Source organism: Marmota monax, unplaced genomic scaffold (assembly GCF_021218885.2).
Source record: "Marmota monax isolate L192 unplaced genomic scaffold, Marmota_monax_Labrador192_F-V1.1 WCK01_AAM20220418_F8-fsc00065, whole genome shotgun sequence".
NCBI classification, from domain to species: domain Eukaryota; kingdom Metazoa; phylum Chordata; class Mammalia; order Rodentia; family Sciuridae; genus Marmota; species Marmota monax.
The window spans coordinates 4,126,117-4,152,304 of NW_026694038.1; the positions used below are offsets into that span (position 1 = coordinate 4,126,117).

Here is a 26,188-nt window from a genome sequence, read left to right on the forward strand (position 1 = left end):
CAGCGCCATGAGAGAGGCATAGACTCTACCTACAGCATGCGGATAGCGGAAGTGTAAAGGACAAAGGTGACATTCTCTGACTTCTGTCACAGATTTAAAAATTAACTCCAGAAATATGACTGAAGAGTTTCTTATTTTTCCTCTCATGGGAGGCAGGTAGAGATTTTAACTCACTGAGGAAACAAGAGTCCTCATAATACATAGCAGTAGATTCAGCAGCTGTTTTTCCCAGGGTAGGGTAAGTTGATGTCCAGAAGATTCTGGGAACCAAAAATGGACACAAGCCAGATAGGTGAAGGCTGTGGAGCCCTAGTGCTCAAGGTCAGTGAGGGTGTACTAGGCTGGGGTGTTGATGAAGGAGGGTTTGCCTGAGGCCCTTAGTCCCACCATCTCATTCAAGAACCTGTGATCAACACCTTGTAGCACTTATGAGTTCACAAAGCAATTTTCCAAACAAACTCACAATAGAGCTTTATGAGATCTTATCCACAATGTATGGGTGAGAAGATGAAATTCAAAGTTAGATAACTTACATAAGATCACTTCCTTATTAAGTGTCAAAATAATAGCTGGATCCAAGTTCTTTGTATGTTTTTCCCCCCTGCTATAGCATATCATTTATCCTTTATAGATATAGACATACTATGAGTTCAATTAAAGAATATTTAGGAAATGTTAATATACATTTAAACATTTTACTAGTGACAGGAATTAAATGAATAAGTCAGATACACATATCAAAGTCAGAGACTGAGTCTTTTAATAAAATCACTTTTTCCTCCCATTTTACCATCTCTTCATACCTTCTGTATAACATTGGGTTTCATATGCCATCTAGTGGACATTTTCCAAATTACATGTAAAAACAACCCTGCATTGTTTTCCAGTGTTTCTGAAGTAGGTCTTTATCTGCACTTCACCTTTTTAAGCACGTTTATGCACAGACTTCTTTTTTTTAATCTCCCCAAGTAAGAAATGCCCAGCCATTTTAGTATATAGTTCTTGACTATTTTTCCTTTCTTATTTAAATCTCCCTCATAAAACAAAGTAAAATTCTTTTGGCTGCACAATTCTGACCCTAACACACCATTACTTAGCAGTAAAATTCATTGACTTTAAAATAACCAGTACTTTTCCTCTGTTCCCAGTATCTAACTCTGCCTACCTTTCTTGGAGCATCCCTGTGCAACAGTGAGTTACTAGAAGGCCAGAATTACATGAAAAATCAACATGAGATGACATATCACATACATCATCATAAGAAGAATTAAAAACCAATGGAAATAATAGTTGAACCTATGTAAAAATGATGCACCTAGAGGCATTTTTAAATCTCAGTGAATTATCTTATAAAATCTCAACTTGCCTTCACAACAGTTCTGCAAAGCCATTAGAGCAGGTGTATTGTCATTATTTGCCAGTAAATGAACAGGAAGAGAGATGATCAGTGACTTGATCAGTCTCACAAAGGCAAGAAGGGGTAGGGAATGAATTAGAACTTGTCCTGGTGAGGCCTGCAGACCAGCAGCATGGGAATCACAAGGGAGACTGTGAGATTCCAGATCTTTGTCTGTATGCTGGCCCTGTGGAGTCAGAATCTGCACTCTGACCAGATCCCAAGTGATTCCATGTCTGCTAACAGTCTGAGAAGAACCTGTCTAGCCCATGGATCACCTATGAGATCAAGAGGCATTCCTAAGGTATCCCAAGTCACCCTGTGGTCTTTTAGCAGTGTTTGAATTAGTTTTAATTGTAACAAAAACTCAAATATGAAAAAAATATTATTTCATATGAAAGAAACATTTTCAAAGTAATCAAATCTTTTCAAATATTTAAAACATTAAAATATTTGATTTGAATTACTTTGAATTCAGATTTCATTGGAATTATTCTGAAAATATTTGTGTTCCTAGAGCAACAATACCAGTTTTCTTGTTTGGGGAAACCACATGTCTGTAACAGAATGTTATAACCAACCCAAGATTTTTTTTTTTTAACTTTAGAATTTTTAAGCTAAAAGTATTTATTTTAACTTTATTTTTTCAATTTATGTATGAAGCAAATGAAGTTCACTCAAAAAGTTATTGGCAACGGGACTAAATTTGAAGCTTTGCCTAATGGTGTGATCTTCCACTATCCCCTACCCTTCACACATGTGAATTTATGTCTGGAAGAACATATTGAAAAGCTTATTCTGTAGGAAACTAGTATTGTGGATTTCATTGTAAAAATGCACTTGAGAAATAGTGTATGATATAACTCCTTATTGATTCTCAGCAGAGTCTCAAGTGAGAAGACCTTCTATAAAGAATAACTTTAACTCAGTTTACCAAGTATTTTTGCTGTAGCTTCTTCTCTGATGTACTCTTCTGTCATACTTCTTAAAGGAAATTGTATTATGTACATTTAGGGTATACAACTTGATGTTATGGGTTACACATAGTAAAAAGGTCATTATAAACAAATTAATATATTCACTATTTCTTACAGTTATCCTTTATTATTTGATTTGTGAAAAAGAACAGCTAAAATCTATTCAGCCTGAATTCTACATACTGTGTAATTCTGTTCTCTATAATTCTCATATTGTACATTAGATGCCTAGACGTGCTCATCCTACATTTCTGCTACTTTGTATTCTTTCATCTAGTTATCTCTGTTACCTGTGACACTGGTAATCACTACTTTACCAAAAGGTTATCTCTGTATATTTGAATACATTTTAGATTCCACATATAAATGAAATGATACAATATTTTCCTTTGGCTCATTGCACTTCACAGTGTCCTGTAGGCTTATCTATGTTGTAGCAAAATAGAAAAATCTTATTCTTTTTTAGGTCCAAATGACTCTTTATTGTATATACACACTGTAGTTTCTTTATTTATTGACAGGTTATTTCTATATCTTGGATGATGTGAAAAATGCTGCAATGAACATGAGCTCATAGATATCTTTACAAGAGCATGATTTAATTTTCTTGGGTATGCACTCAGAAAATGGATAATTTGGTCATGTGGTAGTGTTATTTTTAATTTATTTAGAAACCTTCATACTGTTTTCTGTAATGGCTACATTTTCACTGATGGTTCACTAAAGTTCCTGTTTTTCCACACTCATGAACATGTGCTCTCTTTTTACTTTTTGGTAACAGTCATCCTAATGGTGAGAGGCATCTTATTGGGGTTTGAGTAACATTTCCCTGATGATCAAGGGTGTCAAGCACTATTTCTGGGTGGTCATGTCAGTAGTGTATATTCAAGTCATTTGTACATTTCTTTTTCAGTGTTTTTCCACTGTTGAATTATGTGAGACCTTTATCAATTTTGGATATTAACCCCTTTGCAGATACATAGTTGGCAAATATGTTTTCCCAATCTAGTATTGCTATTTTCTACTTTACTTATTTATTTATTGTTGACAGTTTCTTTGCTGCACAAAAGCTTTTTTTTTTTTTTTTTTTTTTTTTGCAGGGGGGTATTGGGGAATCTATCCCAGGGCCTCACATATGCTAGGAATGGGCTTTACCACTGAGCTCCTACCCCTTTTCATTTTGTTTTGAGACAGGACTTTGATAAGTTGCCCCGGCTGCTGCTTCAGTTTCTGGAGTAGCTAGGTATCACATCTGGCCATCACCTCTTCTAAATTTTCAAAATGTCTTTCATAGGGTAAGAATTTAATTAATATGGGCCAGAGGGTGCTGATTGGGTTTGGTTCCAGATAGGTACAGTGATGTAGTCTCTGTGCAGTTTTTTGCTGTACACAACATTGGTGATGACTAGAGGTGCCTCTCTGGTCTAGGCTATAGGAATGTGTAGAAGTGACAGTGGCTGTGTATGATATTAGAGCTAATGCTTTAGGGATTCTCTTTGTTCTCTTTCATAGTGGGGAATCTCAGCTGAGGTAATGTCTCTCTTTTTTTGTTCTTCTAAATAGTTATACATGAGAGTAGAATACATTTTGACACATCATATATAAATGGAATGTAACTTGTCCTTCGTCTGGTTGTACATGATGTAGAGTTACGCAGGTTATGTAATCATATATGCACAGAGGATAATAATGTCTGATTCATTCTACTATCATTGCTATCACCTCCCTTCCCTTCACTCTCCTCTATTTAGTCCAAAATACCACTATTCATCTCCCTTCCCCCTATTGTGAATTAGCATCTGCATATCGAGAGAAAACATTCAGCCTTTGTTTCTTTGGGATTGGCTTATTTTGTTTAACATAATATTCTCCAGTTTCATCCATTTACTAGTAAATGCCATAATTTTATTCTTATTTAAAGCTGAGTAACATTCCATTGTGTGTATATATCACAATTTTTTTATCCATTCATCTGTTGAAGGGCACCTAGTTTGGTTCCATAATTTAGCTATTGTGAATTGAGCTGCTATAAACATTGATGTGGCTGTGTCACTGTGGTATGTTGATTTTACGTTCTTTGAGTATATAGCAAGGAGTGGGATAACTGGATCAAATGGTGATTCCATTCAGGTTTTCTTAAGAATCTCCATATTGCTTCCTTGAGTGGTTCCATCAATTTGCAGTTCCACCAGCAGTGTGTGAATGTACCTTTTCCCCCACAATGAGGTAATGTCTCTTGATATTGGGTCTGACATGGCTCACAGACAGCTACCATGGTGGAACAAGGATTCTGGAAGTAGGTGCTTTAAGTAGCTATGCCCAGAAAGAAGTTCTGTAGCACCTGGAGCTTACACAGCAGATTCATACTCCATGGCATGAGTGGGTGTGGTTCTTCTACAAATCCAGAGTGTGTTGCATGAAGGCACACCACAGCAGCCTGAGTCTGGGAACTTGGGTGTAGCTGTGGTTATGACCTAGGGCAGGGGACAGCTCTGGTTTTTACATAGGCTATCTGTAGCTCCAAACACAACCTGTATTTTGTTTTAATATTTGGGGGAATTATGTAATATTCAAAACATGGTTTTAGAATATACTTTACCATAGTCTAACTTAACAGAGTTTCCATGACATAACCTGAAGCAGGAGAGAATCAGCAAGATGGCTGACAAGAAGCACATAGTATGCTTCTCCCTCTCCAAAAAACAAAACAAAAACAAAAACCCCCATGGTCAAACAACTGCATTTTGACAAAAATAACAGCCTGCCAGAGAATAGTAAAGAAGCAACAGAAATCCCATAGACTGCAGAAACAAGGCTACAGTGGTGGTATGCTGATTTTAAGTCCATGAAATTCTACCCGAGCCCACCTCCCCATCAGGGATTCAGAGGCTCTGTGAGTTGATAATTGTGCTAATTCAAAAGTGGAAGCGGGGTAAATACTGGTATTTTGGATTAAATAGAGGAGAATGAAGGGAAGGAAGGTGGTAGGAATGAGAGTAGAATGAATCAGACATTATTATCCTCTGTGCATATATGATTACATACCCCGTGTAACTCTACATCATGTACAACTAGATGAATGAGAAGTCACACTCCATTTATGTATGGATCCATGAAAGCATCCCTGAGTTATAAGGCAAAGCACAATGTCAATTTACAACCTAGAATTAATAGGCAAGATGGATATTCAGGAAGTGAGGTACTATGCAATGGTGTCCCTAGACCTTGGGTGGTGGGATATGGCAATAGCTCAGGCTCTGCAAGGCCAAATGCAGCAATGCAAGATGCCAGTATTGCTTGAGCTTATGGGATATGGAGAAACACAGTACTGACTCTACTCCCTGGAGAGGTGGAGTGCCTCAACAACTGGGACTTTGAAGAGCTAGTCTAGCTGCAGGAAGGTCAGATACTGTGGCTACTCAACATACAGTGCAAGGTGACAGCTTGGCCAAGTCTCTGATCCCTGGGATATAAGATGTCATGTATGCTTGACCCCAGGAGGCATGGCTTCGGGGTTGGCAGAGTTTCTGGATCCCTGATGGGGAGGTGGGTGCAGATGTTACTGAGTCAGACATGGTGCTGGGAGGTACGTGGTGCTCAGGTTGGCCAGGGCCTAGAGCCTCTGGGAGTGATATTCTTTCTCACTTGTAGCATGAGGATATGAATGTTCCATCCTGTTCCAGGATGTCTGAGGTTCCTGGAGGGCAAGCTGCTGCCTCTGCTGTGGTACAGAGTTGGGGTTGCTGTACTAGGTCAAGGGTCCAGATCCTGGGCTGGGGGTACATCTCTTCAGCTCAGCCTTGAAGGGCAGGTGTATCAAGGCTGGGATAGGGTCCCTGTGGTAGCTTCGCACTAGGGCATAGGTTTTGGCAGTATCTTTGCCTGAGGGTAGTACACCATGTGAGCATGGTACAAAGTACACTGAGTCTCAGGGGTGGCTTTTTGTCCCTTCAGTAGCAGTGATTCTGGTCCCTTGGTGGCACAAAGCAGTAGCAGCATGGTCCTTGGCAGGGTGGAGGGGCCTGGTTCCTTCTATGGGGAAGCTCAGTGTGTGACACCAGAAGCTCCCTCAGTGGGCTCTGATCCTGTGAGGGCTGCTGGAGGCCCTCTTGCCTGCATTTCCGGCAGGGAGAAGTCCTTCCTGGTTCTGAGGTGATCCAGGCTGCCCTGATGGGGAGGCAGAGGAAGGTATTTCCTTCTCTTTCTGTGTGGTAGCCTTGTTTCTGCAGTCTATGGGATTTCTGTTGCTTCTCTACTGTTCTCTGGTATGCTGTCTGTTATTTTTGTCAAAATATAGTTGTTTGTTTGACCATGGGGGTTTTTGGTTTTGTTTTGTTTTGTTTTTTGGAGAGGGAGAAATATATCAGGCATCTTGCCAATTCTCTCCTGCTCTGGGATATGTTCTGGAGACTTTGTTAAGTTAGACTATGGTAAAGTATATTCTAAAACCATGTTGTGAATATTATATAATCCCCCCAAATATTAAAAAAAAAATATACAGGTTGTGTTTGGAGCTACAGATACCCTATGTAAAACCTGTGTTAATGAATTTCCTCCAGGCAGAGAAAGTTCTGCCTTTTCTTTTCTTTTTTCTTTTAATAAGGTATCAGAGATTGAACCTGAACACTTAAACACTGAGCCATATCCCAACCATTTTTTTTATATTTTATTTTGAGACAGGGCCTCATTAAGTCTCTTAAGGCCTCACCAAGTTGCTGAGGTTAGCTTTGAACTTGTGAAGTTCCTGCCTCAGCCTCTGGAGATGCTGGGATTATAGGCATGTGGCATCACAGCTGGCCATTTTCTGCTTTTAAGATTCATGTAACTAGATTTGGCCCATCTGAATAATCTTTGATAATCCCCCTATTTTAAGACCTGTAAACTTAATGACACCCATGAAGTCCCTTGGCCATGTAACAACATATTGACAGTTTCTAGGTATTACAACAAAAATACATGGGAGATGGTTCTGTTTACCATAGTGCTAAACCCTTACAAATGTCTTCCTTGACTACCCAATATGATGAAACTGCTCATCCAAGTATAATTTAATTCCTTGGGCATACCTTTTTGTGTTACTTGTATCACATAGCGTAATGTAAGCTCAGTGAGAATCAAAAACTGTGAGCTGATGATCCTGGAATAATGTTTAAGACATAATAGGTGCTGAATAAGTATTTGTTTGAATTTTGTTTAAACCATTAGGTATTCCAAACCCATTTTTCATAAAATTCTGAAGACAGTGTCCAAATGAGACACCTAACATTACTTTGAATAAAATCATTTCAATGTTCTTACATATACACTTATATGTATATACATAGATACGTGTCTCTACATATATGATTGTATATACACATGTATGATTTGTATTTGTGCAAAAATTCTATATATACCTCCCATTTTTCTGCTTTAAAATTTTATGTATACCACAGGAAACTTTTGCTGTGATACAGAAGTTGAAGTTCAGATGTATTTTCCCTTATTGTATTATACATTTTTTCTAGATATGCTTAATCCTTCTATCACATAGTAGCAAATTGAAAAGTACTAAAATTTTCCTCTATGCTGGCATTTCCCAAATTGGAATTCTGTAAGTCACTAGTCCAAATGGCTAATAGTGGGGGGAAGGGAGATACACATTCCATTCTTAAGTTTAGAAACACTGCATTAAAATAATGATGTCTAGAACATTCATCATGCCTACATATCTACATATCCAGTGACTCTCCAGCAGAGCTATTTAGTTTGTAACATTTCCCAAATATTGCAGAACAGACCCCCCAACAAAGTATCTATTATGATGCCTCTGAATTAGTGTTGTAAGGGATACTGTTTATAAGATATTCTAATTCTCAAATATCAGGAGCTTACTCCAAAATCTTCTTGATATAACATGGAGTACTTAATATGTACTCCTTTCTACCCCGGGCACCTTACAATCATAGCTATCTTACAGTGATTGAAATGACAGGTCAGGAAACAAATTATGAAAAGCAAGTAAAATAGCAACAAACAACAGTGTATTTTTTTAAAATGTGTTCTGTATTTCTAAGTGATCATTCATCTATGTTCACAAAACTTTGGTAAACACCAAATACCAATTTTTCTTCTTAGATTTACAGCACATTAAAGGCTCTGAGATGGCTTCCAAGAAGAAATCAGCCTTATAGGTTATTTACTGAATTTATCAAACTTTTTATCATACTGGTAGAAAAGGGGTGGGGAGGTACCAACTACCAAAAGACTGCTAAAAGAACTTACTTAACATTCTGTGTTTTTTTTTTTTTTCTGGTATATGACATTTATAATATATTCAGTAAGCCTATTGAATACTTTATATTTTTCATGCTGAGTATATTGTGTTCTTAATCTCAATATAGGAACCCTAGTGTTGTGCAGGAAGTTTTCTGATGTAATGGTATTCTCCAAATAATACTCCCAGGACCTATCCCAGAGGTCTTGGAACAGAATATCTCAAAGAACAGTTTAAGAATTTCAAACAAAATAATTTATTAATCAACTTAAAATATACAGAAGCTAGGGCAAATAGGATTAGGTTTACAAACTCTGACAGGGTGCAAGCAGGGTAGAAATGCCACTTTATCTGAATCCTAAGGCTAGTACTTTTCATGTTATCTCTTTCTTTGGTGCACGGGCCATCTCTTCTAAAGGTGAGGAGCTTAAGACTATAATTAGGGTTTGAGCAAGGGAGTCCAAAATACAGAAGGTGACTGTTATCAAAATTGACTCCAACTGGGGAGACATAGGGACAAGCACACCTGTCCACAACTGTAGAGAAGCATGACCTTTCATACTTACTGTTGTTTTTTGCCTGTTGCCAACATGGGCTATCTATATAATGCACATACACAGTTTATTAAGCATATGGAGTGACTCATGTATATTTGGTATTCCATTTCTTCCTATTTTCAACAAACATTCCACTTGGTATATAACATTACCATAGCTAATTCCTGCCACACTTGGTTTCGTCCCTCCTTCATTTTCTTTATATAGAGAACTAAGGACCACTTACTTCCAATCCTTCTCCCAGCATTGTAGGCCCATCTTTCCACAAATGCCATAGTCTTTAACTGAGGAGACTGAAGATAGAATGAGGGCAGGAAAATGGCTACCAACCAGGTACATGAAGCCTCTTAATAGGGGACAGAAAACATAATGCAGCAAAGTAAAAGTTCACATTGTGGCCACAGGTTATTTGCAGGAGAGATTTCTGAATCCAAATGACACTACTGTGCATTTAGTTGTTACTGAGGTGATGCCCCTGTGGTCTAATTGTACTGGCTAAACACATTGCTTATGTGCTACCTATAGGGCTGAGATGGGATGGCAAGGCAGGAAAGAGTAAAGGGGAATACATAAATTATGAGCCAGTACAGATATAATTTTACAGGCTCATAGGACTATTATTTTAAATGATTTTCCAGATATCAATGAGGAAACATGCAACATAAACATACATAGATGTTTCAAATAGGGTACAGAAAAGAGAAAGTTTTAGTTCTGCTCCCTAGTTGATAGCAACAGATGAAGGTATTTCATACTTTCTTAAAATGTGTACTTCCATTGCAGATGATACCTATAGAAGTCACCAATAATTAAGTTATTTTCTTTAATTCATTGGAGGTAGTATATTAAACTACCCACCACTTATCAAATTTTCTCCAAGTTTTATAGGCCTATCCTTCTACCAATGCCATAGTCCTCAACTGTGTACACTGGATTAGGGCAGGAGATCAGCTATCAACAGGCACATTGAGCCCGCAGAGTCCTCTCGGCCATCCATCTCTCTACCCTGGCCTCCTTCAGTCTTATGTGATTGTGTAGTCATTCTTCACTACAGAGAAGTCCGTTTATGTCCTTGTCTTTATCTCCTTTGTTCTCTATCCCACAGTCTACTGCAGATACTCAGCATGCATACAATATAGCCCAATTTTTGCCCATAGCCGAAAATATTATTTATATTCAGTATAATCAATATAACACATAAAAGAGATTCTAAAAATTCCCTTAATGCCACAGTCCGGCTGCAGCAAAATATCCGGGGGGTGACGAGCAACTTGTGTAGATTGATACAGCAGGAGTGGGAGCCGTTTATTGTAGGACAGGAGCGGTATTTATACATTCCACACAGCTTATCTTAATTAGCATAAACCAGATACATCAGTCAACCAATAAGAAATCTCCACACTTAATGGCTCGCTGGTGTTACTTCACAAACCACTCCCTCTGGCATTTTGCCAGGCGCCATCTTGACTTGTTTACAGACTCTAACACCTTAAATCAGGTGGATAGTTTCCATTTCAGAAAAATTCTAGGGAACATCCCAAAATTTTGTATCTTTCTTGTCTCTATCTCCTAGTTTATATGCAGCAAACATGAGTATTTGTCATGGATATTGTCAAGCAGATCAAATAGCACGTTTCAGCAAATTCAGGGAATATAAAGTTTGAACCACTCTCTCTACTCTGCTATATAGATTAGTTTTATTACTGTCTGAAAATATCATTTTACAAGCTCAACAGGGCAAATGGCAAAACAGGGAAATATTTATAGCAATGTATTCAAGTCTGATGGATTTCCTTTCAACTCAGTATGCTTATACAGCTTTGATCTCTTATGTCCTTCTGATAATAAATCAAACTAATAGTAGCAACAGGTCAAATAAAATGCTTACAGCAAGTCCAGCTTCAACATGACTTCAGTCATGTTTTTCAGACTGTTCTGTGTATGAATCATGTGTGCACTACATTAAAATGCAAATTCTGATTTGGTTGGTGTGAGGTAAGGCCCGAGATTCTTCTGCATGTTTAACAAGCTCCCAGATTATATTGGGGCTAGATCAGAATTTAGATATGTAAAGCAGCAAGATTATAAAACATTTACATTTGCCCTAGCTATGTCACAATTCCCCTTCATAAGTATGTGAAATAGAGCATTTATGAAATGTGTAGACAAAGGGTAACAGTGTCTTCAAACAGTTAAGAGAAACTATGAGCAATATGTAAATAACTCATTGTTATAATTCTATATTACCTTTTATTTATATTCATATAAAACATAAGTCTTAAACACATAAAAAGACAAATCATTTTTACAAATATTATTTTTTACAAATATTTTAAAATGCAGCTGCTTTTAAGCCACAAGAGGAAAAGGAGGATTCCTATATGTATTTGATGCAAATATAAAACATAACTCATTTTTATGTTATTAGCTAACTTCACTGTAAATAACTTTGGAAAACAAAAAAACCTTAGGTAATTCTTTTGGTATATACAGAATAAGTATACACATATAATAGTGTTTGTTATTAGAGTTCAAAATCCATTCAGAATGGTAGTTAGGACAAAAGAGGTAGTTAAAGAAAGAATAGTCACAGTATCATGAATATGTTGGACTTTAAACAGAACAATTGAACAATCAGTTTGAAATACAACTAAAATTCTAGCCAGAAAGATAATTGTTGTATAGTTCAGATATTGATAACTGGCTTGAAAGATGTTTAAACAGTGTAAACATCTTAACGTAAATATTTAGCTTTTAAACAGAGTGAGTTTTCAGAAATAACCAATATGTGCAAAGCTATACTTGTTCCTGCAATGATCTCCCTATTTCCCCTTTTCATCCCTAGAGAACCAAAAGCTATATTCAGTACTCTATTTCTTCATATACTTGTAAGCAGCCACATGAAATAACCCATTATCCAAATCTGTTGATTCTATAGTTTGTTAGCTCATCTGCAGTTCTGTAGGGTTTCAAACTTAAGTTATAAACAATTGTTATAGATTTTGGAATAAACATAGTTTGAAATAAAAATGTACCTCTTTATCAAATGGTGCAATTTTTCTGTGGAATAAAGAAAGCACGTTCATTCCCTGATGAACTATGACAAATCTACAAACATTTACCCTCTCTGAACATCATTTACTTTCTCTAAAGTAAAACAAAAAAGTCACACATTTAACATATCCCTAAAATTGTTTGACTCCCTCCACAAGCATTTACATGTGTGCACACACAGTTCAAACACCCACATTTTTGTTTATTTTAAAAATTTACAAATGAAACTATTTCTTGTATACAACATGATGCATTGAAATATATATATGTTATATATGCACATATTTGAATATAAAAATATACACTATAAAAACTTTAACTATGGAGAAATCTAGTTAAATTATATAACTGTAACTTTGAAGATTTATATTTTGGTGAGAAAACTAGAAAAATGCTGAGTAGATTAGAATATATTATATCATTCTTAATTACAGTCATCATGTTGAACACCAGATTTCTAGAAGTTATTCTAACTACACTTTATATTCTTTGACCAACATCTCAACACCCCAGCTCTTGGTAAACATACTCTATTCATTATTTCTACAGCATGTGCTTTTTTAGAATTCACATGTCAGTGAGCTCATGCTCTATTTTTCTTTCCTGACAGATTTTCCTTAGTTTTTTATGAGTTTTTTTTTTTTTTACAAATTCCTTGTTCAATTTTGGCAGGTCATAAGTACCTAGAACTTGGTCAATGTCTTCTAGATTTTGCGATTTCTTGTAGTATAAATTTTCAAAATAGTTTCCAATGATTCTGTGTATTTCAGAAATGTCTGTAGTGTTATCTCCTTTTTCATCTCTAATTTGTTGATTTGAGTCTTCTCTATACTTAGTTTGGCAAGGAGTTTATCAATTTTATTTATCTTTTAAGAGAACCAACTTTGTGTCATTGATCTTGTTAATTTTTGATTCTCAATTAATTTCAGCTGTGATTTGTATCATTTCCTGTTTCTACTGATTTATGTTTTAGTTCGTTCTAAAGCCTTGAGGTGAGCGTAAGTTTATTTGGGATTCTCTCTCTCTCTCTCTCTCTCTCTCTCTCTCTCTCTCTCTCTCTCTCTCTCTCTCTCAATGTAGGTACTCAATGTAATAAATTTTCCCCTTAGTACTGCTTTCATTCTGTCCCAGAGACAGTATTTTAATATGTTCTATCATTGTTCTTATTCATTTCTAAAAATTTTCTTGATTTCTACTCTCATTTATTCTTAAATCCATTTTTTTTCATTTAAGAGTGTTGTTTAATTCCCATGTGTTTATGTGGTTTATATCATTTTTCTTGCTATTAATTTCTAGTTTCATCACACTATGTTTGAATAGGATGCATGAAATTATATCTATTTTTTTTGTATTTGCCAAGATTTGCATTGTGACACAGAATATATTGTATTTTGAAAAAGTTTCCATAAACTGTTGAAGTTCAGTTCAGCTTTTTGGAGTGAAATGTTCAATATTCTATGTATATTTATTAAGTCCATTTGATTTGTAATATTATCCAGGTTGGATATCTCTTTATTACTTTCATGCTTTGATGTTTTGTCTATTGGTGATAGGGGTGTGTTAAAGTCACCCAGTATTATTGTATTGGTGTCTATCTGGGATTTCATGTCAAGGAGTATTTTATTTTTTTGTTATAATTGGGTATGCTGACATTTGAGGCATATATATTTACTATTATTTTATCCTCTTGTTGAATTGTTCCCTTTACTAGGATATAATGACTTCTCAGTGCCTCCCTCCCTCCCTCTCTCTCTCTCTCTCTCTCTCTCTCTTGCTTGAAATCAACTTTATCAGATATGATGATAATTTCTCTATCTTGGTTATGGATTTCATTTCCATGGGATTTTTTTTTTTTTGCATCTTTTTACCTTCAGCTTAAGAGTGTGTTGCAGAGACTCATGTTTGGATCTTGTTTTTTTGATCCATTCAGCTAATTTATATGTTTTAATTGGGGAGTTGAGGGCATTTGTATTATATTTTCATGGGTATGTATTTGTAGTTTACAGCCATTTTGATTTTATATTTAATTCTGTATTCAGATGCTAATCATTTAGATAATTAGTCTTCTATTGATCTTCTATTTGGAAGTTTTGAGATTTATTTTTTGGTTGCTCTGTGTGGAGTTTCTTTTTAGAATTCTTTGTAGTACTGTCTCAGTTGTCATAAATTCTTTTAGTCTATCCTTGTCATGGAAACTTTTTATTTCCATGTTGAATATGAAGGAGAGCTTTGTTGGGTATAGCAATATTGGTTGGCAATTGTTTTCTTTTAGAGCTTGGAATATTTCAATCCAGGTTCTCCTTACTTTCACTGTCTGAGTTGAAGAGTCAGAACTGAGCCTTATTGCTTTTCCTCTACATATGTCCTGTTTTTTCTCTAGCATTTTTAAATATTTTTCCTTATGTTCTATGTTAGTCATTGTGATTATGATGTGTCTTGGAGAAATTCTCTTCTGGTCAGTCTTTGTGGAATCCTGTACATCTCCTTTATGATAGGGGGAAAGTTTTGTGACTATCTTAGTGAAAATGTCCTTAATGCCTGTAATTTGTATTTCCATGTTGTATTCTATCCCAATGATTTTACCTTTGATTTCTTGATGTTGTAAAAGAGTTCTTATATATTATGATCATGCTCTATTATTTTCTTTCCTTTACTGAATTCTGTGTACTCAAACTCATGTATTCTCCTTCAAGGCCTGAGGTTCTGTCTTCAAGTACTAAAGTTTTATTTTCTATGCAAGCTAATCTATTGGTAATGCTTTAAAATGAATTTTTAACTTGATTCATGTGCCTTTCATTTCTAAGAGTTCTGATTGGTTTCTTTTCAATATTACTTTTTTTCATGTTGGTTAATTTTATTATTTTTTTGCATTACAATTTATATTACAAATATGTAGCATGATTTTTCATATCTCTAGGTTTTCTTTTCAATATTTCTATTTATTAAAATGGCATTTCTTCTCCTGTATTTGCTCTTTTAGTTCATTGGACATTTTAATGATCTATTTTTAATAAACTTTCTCTGGAATTTCATTGTATTCCATACCCTTGGGATCCTTTGTTGTGGGACTATGAATTTTGGTGGGAGATTATTTGCCTATTTCTTCATATTTCCAGAGGTCCTGGTTTTGTGCATCAATTAATATGTAGTACCCTTCCTCTTTTATTTGTGTCCTTATGTGTGTAGTTAGTTTTTATTCTAGGCCTTCTCTCTGTCTTTGGTATGAATAGATACCAAGAGTTAGGAGCCGAAGTTCCCCTCTGCTTGTTCCTCCTTGGGGCCTAGTTTTTGTTTTGGATTTTTTGTCTTCCAAATATTCTATGAGTTGAAATAATGTTTAGGCTCAGTTGGGGTTAGATGTTGTCTGGGGTGAGATTCACTGTTGCTTGGCTAAGTTGTAAGGATTTCTTGGCAGCAGTTACTCTCTGGTCTTGAAGTATCCCAATCACTTTCAGCCACTCTTGGGGGATGGCAGGAGTTAGAAGTAGCTTAATGTAAGTCATAGATGTATAGCTTTGAGCACCTAATAATACTAATTGCCACCTATAAAAAAATGATGGCATCAACACTTAACATCAGTACCAGCAATACAAACCTATGGGCTAGATCAGATATTCAACATCAAGTGTCTACTGTGTCATCCATTGTATTAGTAATCATGACACAAATAGGGTATGAATTATATAATCTATACAATTCTATTATTCAGTGGAATTATAGTTTTTTTTAAGCTTGGAGAACATAGGGTGGACATATAAGAGAAAGCTTGAAATATTTTTTAAAAATTGATCAAAGGAGAGGCTTGTGGTAATTAGCAGATGTCAATAGTGAAGAAAGAGTAAAAGGTGTACAGAAAGTAATAAAGAGAGGAAGTGGGAATGGGAAAATTTGGTTATTAGTGGAGGAAGAGGGTGATGAAGGGGAGATAAGAGGAACAAGAACTGAGGTATAGACAAATCAGAAACTCAGATCAAAACAACTCTAATCCATGAATAATTAAATCCCATCTAAGACAAATCAAGGCCAAATAATAGGTGCAGAAGGAAGCAATTAATATGAAAATAAAATAATATGAGCCTGCATGCATTTTTCACATCCGTGTAGTGAATATGTACATAGCCATATACTCAACTGCACACACACACATAATCATACATAATGAAAGTAAAAAGTAATACAATGATGAAATGTTTGAAAACTTTTTATTTTTAAAATTTTAACTATTTAAAAAGAACATATTAAAAATTTGAGTATGAAGAACAAAAAAGGAAATGAGGAAAGAAAATAAAAAATGAAAAATCTTACTGAGAAATAAAAGGCTTATTTCTGCTGAGGTGTTCAAAACTGTTTGCAGGGATATATGCTCATTATTGGAATTTGTTTTTGGATTTGTAACCCTTGGGTTGAAGATCGGGGGTTATTAAGCTTGACACATATGTTCCTCTCTCAGCTGCCAGCTTTTGTGGCTAGGAGGCAAATCTGGTTGTAGTACATCTCAACTTCCAGTCTCCCATTTTACAATTGCATTGTTTCTTAGGTGGGCGTGTTGCAGATTTCTAAATTGGAGATTCCAGTAATTGGGGTTTAGTTTTCATTGAGCTTTATAACTCTGTGGGTAGGTGTTTGAGAGTTGCTATAAAACTCCCTATTGAAAGGGGAATGCTGGTCTCTGCAGGATTTGTGGAACACTGGATCCAGGGTAAAATCAACCTTAGAGTATAGGGACAAAACCTTCACAGGATTCAGCTTCACCACTAAGAATATGAAATAGCAGGTATCTGTCCTGGAGTGCAGATGCTCTTGTGTGTCTGCTGTAGCATACTGGAGCACCAACAATAGTGGGAACTTTCTCCCTTGGGATCCAGAGCCTAAGTGGTTCAGGCAAGTGTTTCTCTGTGCCTAAGTCAGTCTCTCTTGTTCAGGAGACTTCTGGGAATTTGTGGTTAGCTACAGGGGTTCCACATCTCCTCTCTCTAGGCTATGAGAGCTCTGGTGGTGTGGTGGGGGGCACAGATTTTGCAGGTGGTAGGAGTATGGCGGGGATGGCAAGGACCTGCACTTTTCCCGGCTGCTGAACTACAGAGGGCAGTAGCTCTCACTGGTGGCAGGAGCACTCATTTTTTACCAGCCACAAGAACACAGTGTGTGGTCACTTTGTCCAGGAGGTAGAGCAAGCACATGCTTTCCTTGGTTGGGATGCAGCAGACAGGCTACCTCTACTGGCAGTGAGGAGTGTCCCCAGGAGCCTGGCAGCTGTCTGTGCCAGGCTTCCCCTTCCATGGGAGTTAATTTTGGATTTGCTTTTACTGATTGGCTTCCCCTTCTGACTCTGTCTTTCAAATTCAGCCTTTGTAATCCACAGGTTACCCCAAGTCAGTTCTTTTTTGATTTCTCTATCCAAAACAAGGCCATCTCCTTTGTCTGCACTGCCCCTCCCATTAGCTGTCACTGCTGGAAGTCACATTGATGCCAAACTGGGCTCTTCTAATGAATAATTTATAAGGTTCACATTTCTGACTTCTGTGACTATTGTTTTGTTTTGTTTTGACAGTTAAGTTTCAGTGCATTCCTCCTGGTACCTACCTCACTGAGAAGCCTCTTCCTGTTTTTAAATCTGGTGTTGAGGAACTCTTGGGATAGCCATCCTTTCACTAGTCTACCATCTTCCCCTCTTCCCAAATACTTTCTCTTTATTGAATACATGGATGTGGGACCCACAGATATAGAGGCAGTACTGTATTTTCAAATAACTTGTCATCGAGTTTATATGTATTTTTGTTTGATCAAATCTGCTCTTGATGCTTGCAGTTGGCATTTTTCATTACATTGATTGTATTTCTCAGCTCCAAGATTTCTGAGTTTTTGCTCTTGTATTTCATTCAATCTGTTAAATGTCTGTCTGATCACTTATTGTCTATATATTCTTAAAGCTGTGAGCTTCCATAAAGCAGTTATTCTACATTTTTAGACAGTCCATATATCTGTTTCTTTCATTCAATGACATTTTATTGCTCTGTGGATGTTTCCCTGATTGTTTTTGATCTGTGTGGCCATGTGTCAATGTCTGCAAATTTGAAGAAGCAAGGTACTCTTTGTACTTTTTGCAGACTAGTTTTGTCTGGGAGAGCACTTCAACTGTTAGCCCATCCAGAGAATATGAGCAGAGCATCTGGTGAGGGCCCTGCATATGAAATCACTGGGTCTGTTGCCGTGCTAGGGAGTGTCCTATGACCAGGACTGCCCAGTAGCACCTGGCCTCCTGTGCTACTGGGGCAAATGCAGTTCCCAAGTACATCTGGAGATTATGGCTGTTGGAGACTCCCTGTCATTGAATTTTGTCTAAAACCCAAGTTCACAGTAGTTTGCTAAAAGTGATGCAAACTTAAGGATTGAATCTACCCTTGAGGAACCTACAGTTTCTTCCTGGTTCCAGGGCACTTCTAAAGGCTATTTGTATCAACCTAGAGTTTTAATAGGTGTGTGCCCAGTGCTGGGTTTTACTGTGGTACACATGGGGTTGGGGTGTAAGACAAAGTCCCATGTTTGCTTTTCTCTTTCTAATAAGTGAATAGTATTTCTCTTCATCTGATGTTGTCTGGGGAAGAGGTGAAATGCATAATATAAAACTGTTCTTCCAACTCCGTCTAGGGCATCTATTGTGCTATAACCAGGTACTGTGTGATCTCTCATCTGGTTTTCGGTTTTCTCAGCACTTGTGTGGAGGTTCCCCCCGCCCCAGGTATGGACAGTTATATCTTTGTTTCTGAAGGGGGACAATCACTTTCATCAATGTGCTCCACCCTCTTCCTCATATATATTAAAAAATTCTCATTTACAGAATCATTTTTTTCTACTGAATATTTTAATATAATCTTACTGTTATATAGACTAAATTCCTTTTTTTACACATTTTAGAAGATTTATGAGAAAATAGAAATTATAAGCTTTACATAGTTCACCCTTCCATATTCAAGAATTAAATTTATATTTCTGAGATCAATATACCCTAGTTCAAAGAGAATTGATTTTTAATTATCAAGGAAAGATATTTAGAGTTTAATTTTATGTCAATATCTTGGAGAGATACCTATTTTAATTTCAATTTAAAGGAAAAGCTCTAATTTAGTATGTTTCATGTATTGTCAGATTCAAAAGATTCCTCCAAAGGTGTAATGTCTTAGTTTGAGGTTTTCAAGATAAATTTTCAATATTTACATAAAGCATAAAGAGACCACGGTAGTCTTAATTTTGGTATCCTAACAAGTCAATTACTGATCATTTATTCTATAGCCCTCTGTGTTAAACACAAGATAGGATATATCTGTCTTTCCTTTCTATTTTGGAGATTTGTAGGACTAGTGCTTTCTGTAAAAGATGAATCCCTCCCTCCTGAAGAAAGCAGCAAAACCTACTAATGTGTCTTCACATAAAAAAAAGCTTTGCACTCAAGTCCTGCTATTGTGAAGGATAAAAGTGTGTGTGTATATATATAAATTATATATATATTATATTTGCTCTTGCACTTGGCATAAAAAAAGGACGCAGAAGCAAATGGTTAAATTAAGAACGAATATTTCATAAAAAAGTGTGGATTCACCTAGCATAATTCAAGTGGAAATAAGGGTAAACATTTTGTAGCACAACATGTTACACAAAGCATGGGAATTTAAGGAAGAATATCTTTTAATGCTCAAAACCAGTATTTCTGAGGCAACTATGAAAGCAAGAACTATTACAACAAATAACATTTAATGCTTATATTCTCTCTGTAACATTCCATACAATAATTATTTTATATCATATACATCCCTTAATACTAGAACAGCATTCTGAGGTTGCCAGGCATATGTTGCAGCTAAATGGAAAGACAAAATCTGTTCACTTCCAGAAGAGCTATACAACATGAAAACATAACGAAGTACTTAAAATACGGAGAGCTACAGTGTGTGAAAAATTATGACCATCTGCAGGAGCAGTGACAAACAATATAAGCCCGTTGTTATAAAGTAAAAAAGTGGCTTTGATGTCTGCTGTACAAAGGATTCCATAGAGAAAGGAACTTAAGCTGTAATAGATGGCTCATAAGCCAATCGCTCATTTTCCATTTTTAAATGTCTTTCAAAACATTTGATGCTCATGAAATGCAATGTACTGACATTCCTGAGGTCTGTCCGTTGCCAGTGAACAGGGACACTCCTCTGAGTGTGAATGGGTTTTTCACCTTTCATGGAAAGATGGGAGTTAGGAGCCCAGGATTTTTTTATAATGTCCACTTCCTCTCCTTTACCACCAGAACCAAGTAAAAACAATCATTTCATGCTAGAGCCAGGTCTGCAGAAACTGAAAACTCAGTTGTATAAATGATGAATTTTAAAAGATGCCTTTTTCTGTTCAAAGTATAGATTTTAATGACATCCTAATCTTTTTGAAATGTGATGCAGCTTAGTGCAAAAAAAAAAAAAAAGAGAGAGAGAAAGTGCCACCATTTCTTCAACTAAAGGATAATGTGTGTTTTGTAAAAATAAAGCATTAAATATCCATTTTGTAGACTGGTATCACCAAAGGTCTTGATGTAGCTGGTGCTTAAGTGCAGACTCATTTACCACCTGAAAAGAAGAGTAAGTGATACTGTTTATTAGAAAGCAGTGGAATAATAAAAATACTGCATTCCTATATATCCAAGATCTGATGCTTTCTGTTAGGCAATCTAATATCTCAAGCAGAATAGAGGGGTTCTATGATGTAGCTCACCATTCAGCCAATGCATGTTCCCATTCACGGATTCAAGCAGTTGCTTCCCAACTTTCAAGATGAGCACATAACAAGCCAAGGGACTGGTAGCTAACTAAAATGCTCTGGACAAACATCTCTACCCTCTTAAGACCATTGTTTTCTTGCAGAGGTGGATGTATTACTACTCTCAAAAGGACCACTGACATAGTCTCCTTGTGATCCAATAAGAAAAACACACTTTAATTTTTCTATCATAAACTTTCTTCTCTCCTATACATCTGTCTCCTTCCTTTTAATAAATTTCCCCACTGAGCTTAAGGAATACTATATCTCCTATAATTCCTTCAATTCTAGTAAATCAAGTAATAAAGAAAAAAAATTTGTAGGGGGAAAAGTGTTATAAATACAATAAATTTTTCTTATAACCATTAAATGTATGAGCAAAATAAATATCTGTTGACCAGCACTGACCATTTTCAGTTCTGTAACTTGGCTACATGTAGACCCAAGGAAGCTGTTTATTCAGAAATGTTTCTGTGCTGAAATTCATCACATAAGTTTAACACAGAATAATTTTTAAAAATATTTTCTTTATAAAAGCATGTTTTCCCACTTGAATAAATTTGTTTAGATATTCAGTGAATGAATATTTCTATTACATAAATGGTCTCATGAATAGCCTTCCAACTTGTTATTTCATTAGTGGCATATATTAATATTCCAGGATAACATTTTGAATACATTCTGTTCAAATAGATTTTAGGCAGGGTTTTTCAAGTCTTCTGTGTGTGTGTAAACAAACAATTGCAGAAATGATCCAAAGCAAAAATATTGAGTTGCCTCCCAAGACACAGCTCTCAATATCTTAATAAAGTATATTATGACAGTGGAATGAGTCTAATGTTCCAGTGTACATATATGAAAACATTGGTGAGTCCCATAATCATGAACATCTACAAGAATGGTGTCCTAACTAGAATAAAATATATTTCTTGCACATATGATTATATAAAAATGGATTCTATTGTTGTGTATGTCTACAAATTCCACTTTAAAAATCATTTAGACTGAATTATACTTTAGTAATAGTCACATCTATTGAATTTTGATAATACATAAAATGTAAATATTTAAAGCTCAAATAGTTATAAGTAGAAAATTCAGAATTTCATTCTCGTATTGCTAAGTAATATTCCATTGTATATATATGCCACCTTTTTTTTTAATCCATTCATCTATTGAAGGGCATCTAGGTTGGTTCCATAGTTTAGCTATTGTGAATTGTGGTGCTATAAACATTGATGTGGCTGTGTTCCTGTAGTATGCTGTTTTTAAGTCCTTTGGGTATAGACTGAGGAAAGGGATAGCTGGGTCAAATGGTGGTTCTATTCACAGTTTTCCAAGGAATCTCCATACTGCTTTCCATATTGGCTGCACCAATTTGCAGTCCTACCAGCAATATATGAATGTACCCTTTTCCCCACATCCTCGCCAACACTTATTGTTGTCTGTCTTAATAATAGCTGCCATTCTGACTGGAGTGAGATAATATCTTAGAATAGTTTTGATTTGCATTTCTCTAATTGCTAGAGATAATGAACATTTGTGGCATTGGAGAAGATAATGCTAAGTGAATTTAGCCAACCCCAAAAGCCAAATGTTTTCTCTGATATAAGGAGGCTGATTCATAGTGAGGTAGGGAGGGGAGCATGGGAGGAATACACAAAACCTAGATAGGGCAGAGGGGTTAGCAAGGATGGTGGAATGTGAGGGACATCATTATCTAAAGTACATATATAAAGACCTGAATTGGTGTGAACATGCTTTATACACAACCAGAGGAATGGAAAATTGTGCTATAAATGTGTAATAAGAATTGTAATGCATTCCACTGTCATTTATTTAAAAAAATCAATTAAAAAAAAGAAAATTCATTCAAAGCCTAAGACACACAACTCCAAAATGGAGTTGCTATTGCTAAAGGGAAGAAGAGTTCACAGCCAGCCCCTAGTGCCTGAAGAGACTCTGAGGAATTTTAAGCTTCCTTGGAACCTTGTTTGCAAACTGGGGATCTAATGCAAAACCCCTTGTGGCAGAGATTGCTAGTCATCACTCAAAAAAAAGAAAGAAAAAGAAAATTGGGAATTTCTATATAAGATAGCTTATGTTCATTTGTTTGATTAGAAAGATTTTTAAAAAATATTTTGATGTGACTTTCATATCAAGCTTATCCTATTTATACTGCATGCACTTTTGACATGGAAACTATTGGGTAAATGGAAATACCTCCCTAAAAGACCATTTAAAGAAAGGTTTTTATTTAGAGACAGTAGGGCAAGACTAATTTCTGTTACTGTATAGGGAACAGGGTCACTGATAGCTATATCAGTGACCTGAACCCCTTTTGCAATTTGTCCATAACTCTCTTCTCCAGAGTTACTGGGTTTATCTTCTAGTCTGTGAATAACTTGGTTGACTAATTTTATTTCTCAATACTGTTACACTCAAATTTTTATATCATGATTTTTAATTGTTCATCAGTATTTCTTATGAAATATCTAGGGTACACACCCAGGATTTGGACATATAGACATCCTGTTCTTAATATGTTTTGTTTTATAATTCATTTTGCTTCTATGCTTTGATAAAACAGCATATCTTTTTTCCTTTTAAGTTTTGGCCTACTTAAAAACTGTAGAGATTTAACTTTGCATAAGTTTCTTAGTATGTAGTAAAATTATGTATTTGTAGTTTTTTTAATAATTAAATATAAGAAATGAAGATTTGGGGCAAAAACTATCCATACTAACTTTATAATGGGCACAATTGTATTTTTCCATTCCTCTCAGAATTAAGGCTATAACTTAGTGATCTGCTTGGCAGTTTTTGCCTTATTTACTCAGTCTTGATTTGTGTCTTAATACAACCTCCAATTTTTGAAGCACTAAATATCTCTGGAAAATCTGCACCCAATATGCCACCCCTCTTAGACAACATGTAAAGAAGAACTATATAAACTAATGCTACTTAAGGAATATATATTGCATGTACTTACTCCTCTTTGATCTGCATGCACAATATGAAATCATAAATGCAACAAACATCACCACCCCAACACCAAGTAAGATATTTTCTACCAGGCCAAGGAGTTTTATTTTTCCAGTCACTTTACTTTTGAACATTTCTGCCTTCTCATCGCCAACAGTACCAGTCTGCAATCAAATGAATATTTGCATTATTTGGGAATTTTAGTGAAACAAAATATTTAAACCCTCCAATTATGGACCATCCTTTTTTTTCAAATCCTTGTAGAGGTATTAATGATCTGCATCTATAGGACAAGTCAGTGGGATTTCCTTCGGCATGCCAAACATGACATGTCAACATAGAGTAATAATAACCTTCCCATTAAGTGTGCTGGATAGTATTCTTCAATGTATTAGGACTCATATGATCTTCATAAGTATGTGAAATATTTAATGGTTTTCCAAGTGTTTCCCACTGGCAGAGAGAAACTACAATGGTCAACATTTCTTGTTGACCTTTGTTTTGAAGGCTTCCACAAGGCATTTTTTAATTCTTAAAATAATCAATTCAGTGGTTTACACTATATTTGGCTAGTCAGGAAGTAGGACAGAGTGCCTGCACCTACTCTAAAAAAATAATAAAAGCCAACTATGCTTTTATTATCACTAGCATGTTCAGTGAGTCTTCTGTAGGACTCTTCCTAAGGAAGAGATGAAACATGAAGAAACAAGCACTTTAAATTTAGATTCAAAATACACTTAAGTATTCTGAAAAAATGAAAATTAACAAGTTTTTATGCAATTTGGTTCACTCAAACATACATCATCAATTAAGTGCAAATTCATCCATATGGGCAATGGGATTACAACTTCAAACACTATGTAAACATAATTTTGAAACATCAAAAGCTTTTTACATAATAAATTGACTGCTAATGACTAATAAATGAACATACTAACCTCATTAAGCCAAAGTATAGGCACAATATAATTTTTCTTCAGGCTCTTTAATGCACTGTAATAAACATTGGAAATAATTATTAAAATATATGTCAATCTATTTGATAATAACTACTAGCATCAATTTTCAGAAATAACCAGTATGCCAGGGCAGCTTAAGTTTCTTGATTTTGGTCTCTACAATGAATCACTTAAATTTTAACAGAGTTGTTCCTCAGACTTTTAACTCATAATTAAAAATTTCCGAAGTACTCATTTTTCTTTTCAACAAGTTCTATTCAGGGAAGTAAAATGTTGTTTAAAAGTTATTGTCACAGGAATAATTCGATTTTTGTGGTGGGGACTTTCATTTCACAATCAGAAGTTTACAAAATATGTAAATACCATCTCAATAAACTGTAGGTATTAGTCTGAATTGTAAGAGAATATATCCAAAGTATTTAATAGTTAATATATAATGACATGAAGCTAAAGAGAAGTCAATATTTGATATTCTTTCCACTTTTATAAATTTACTCATATTCTTTCAAGACAATGCTCCAAATCATAATTAATCTTATCAAAGACTCACTCAATCTTTTTTGCTGGCTTGACCAATATGTTGACTTGTAGCCGTTTTGCAAATTGTAAAGTGAATCCAGTTATCTAAAAGGAGAACAAATAATTACCAAATTGTTTTAAAGACATTCTTATAATATCCAAAATCCACTTTTCCTATGATAAAAGTTTTTAAAAGAATTTAAAGAAAAAAATATTTGAATCTTGTAAAAAATCAATTGGTCCTAAATATTCAATATATAAATACACATAGAATGTGTTTATGCAGTTATGGGTCTACATAATTTTCATATACATGTGTTCATATACACATTTTTATTGTCTAACCTTATATCAAGGTTTTAGTTTTATGATATTTACCTAAAATGGTTTTTGAAAAAAAAAAACAATAGCAGTGTTAACAAAGTGTAGAAGACCTTATATAATTTTTAATTCCTGAACTATGTGTAGTCAAATATATTTGGTCAGAATCCATGCATCTGTTTGGGGAGGGTTCTGAAGAGCAAACCCAAAGCCTCTCACATGCTAGGAAATTGCTGTATGACACAGCTATATCTCCAGCCCTCCTTTAACATTTGGAAGAAAAAAAAGTCTAAAATAATTCAAATATTAAAACTGTGTGCTACATGAATTGTTAGATTTTTCTTGACAGGAAGTACACTCATAACATA

At 35.4% G+C, this 26,188-nt stretch overlaps 1 protein-coding gene across 10 annotated transcripts in view; it reads right to left on the reverse strand.

Annotated features, from left to right (window-relative positions):
* Positions 1 to 19,795: 19,795 nt before the first annotated feature.
* Cd36 (CD36 molecule) overlaps positions 19,796 to 26,188 on the reverse strand; it is a 93,077-nt gene continuing 86,684 nt past the window's right edge. For all 10 annotated transcript variants that reach the window (XM_046464090.2, XM_046464087.2, XM_046464089.2 and 7 more), the window contains 4 exons: positions 25,531 to 25,604; positions 24,960 to 25,014; positions 24,029 to 24,185; positions 19,796 to 20,846 (listed from right to left, as the gene is read on the reverse strand). In XM_046464090.2, the coding sequence (XP_046320046.1) occupies positions 20,836 to 20,846; positions 24,029 to 24,185; positions 24,960 to 25,014; positions 25,531 to 25,604 (297 nt within the window). In that variant the 3' untranslated portion in view covers positions 19,796 to 20,835. The remainder of the gene's footprint in view (positions 20,847 to 24,028; positions 24,186 to 24,959; positions 25,015 to 25,530; positions 25,605 to 26,188) is intronic.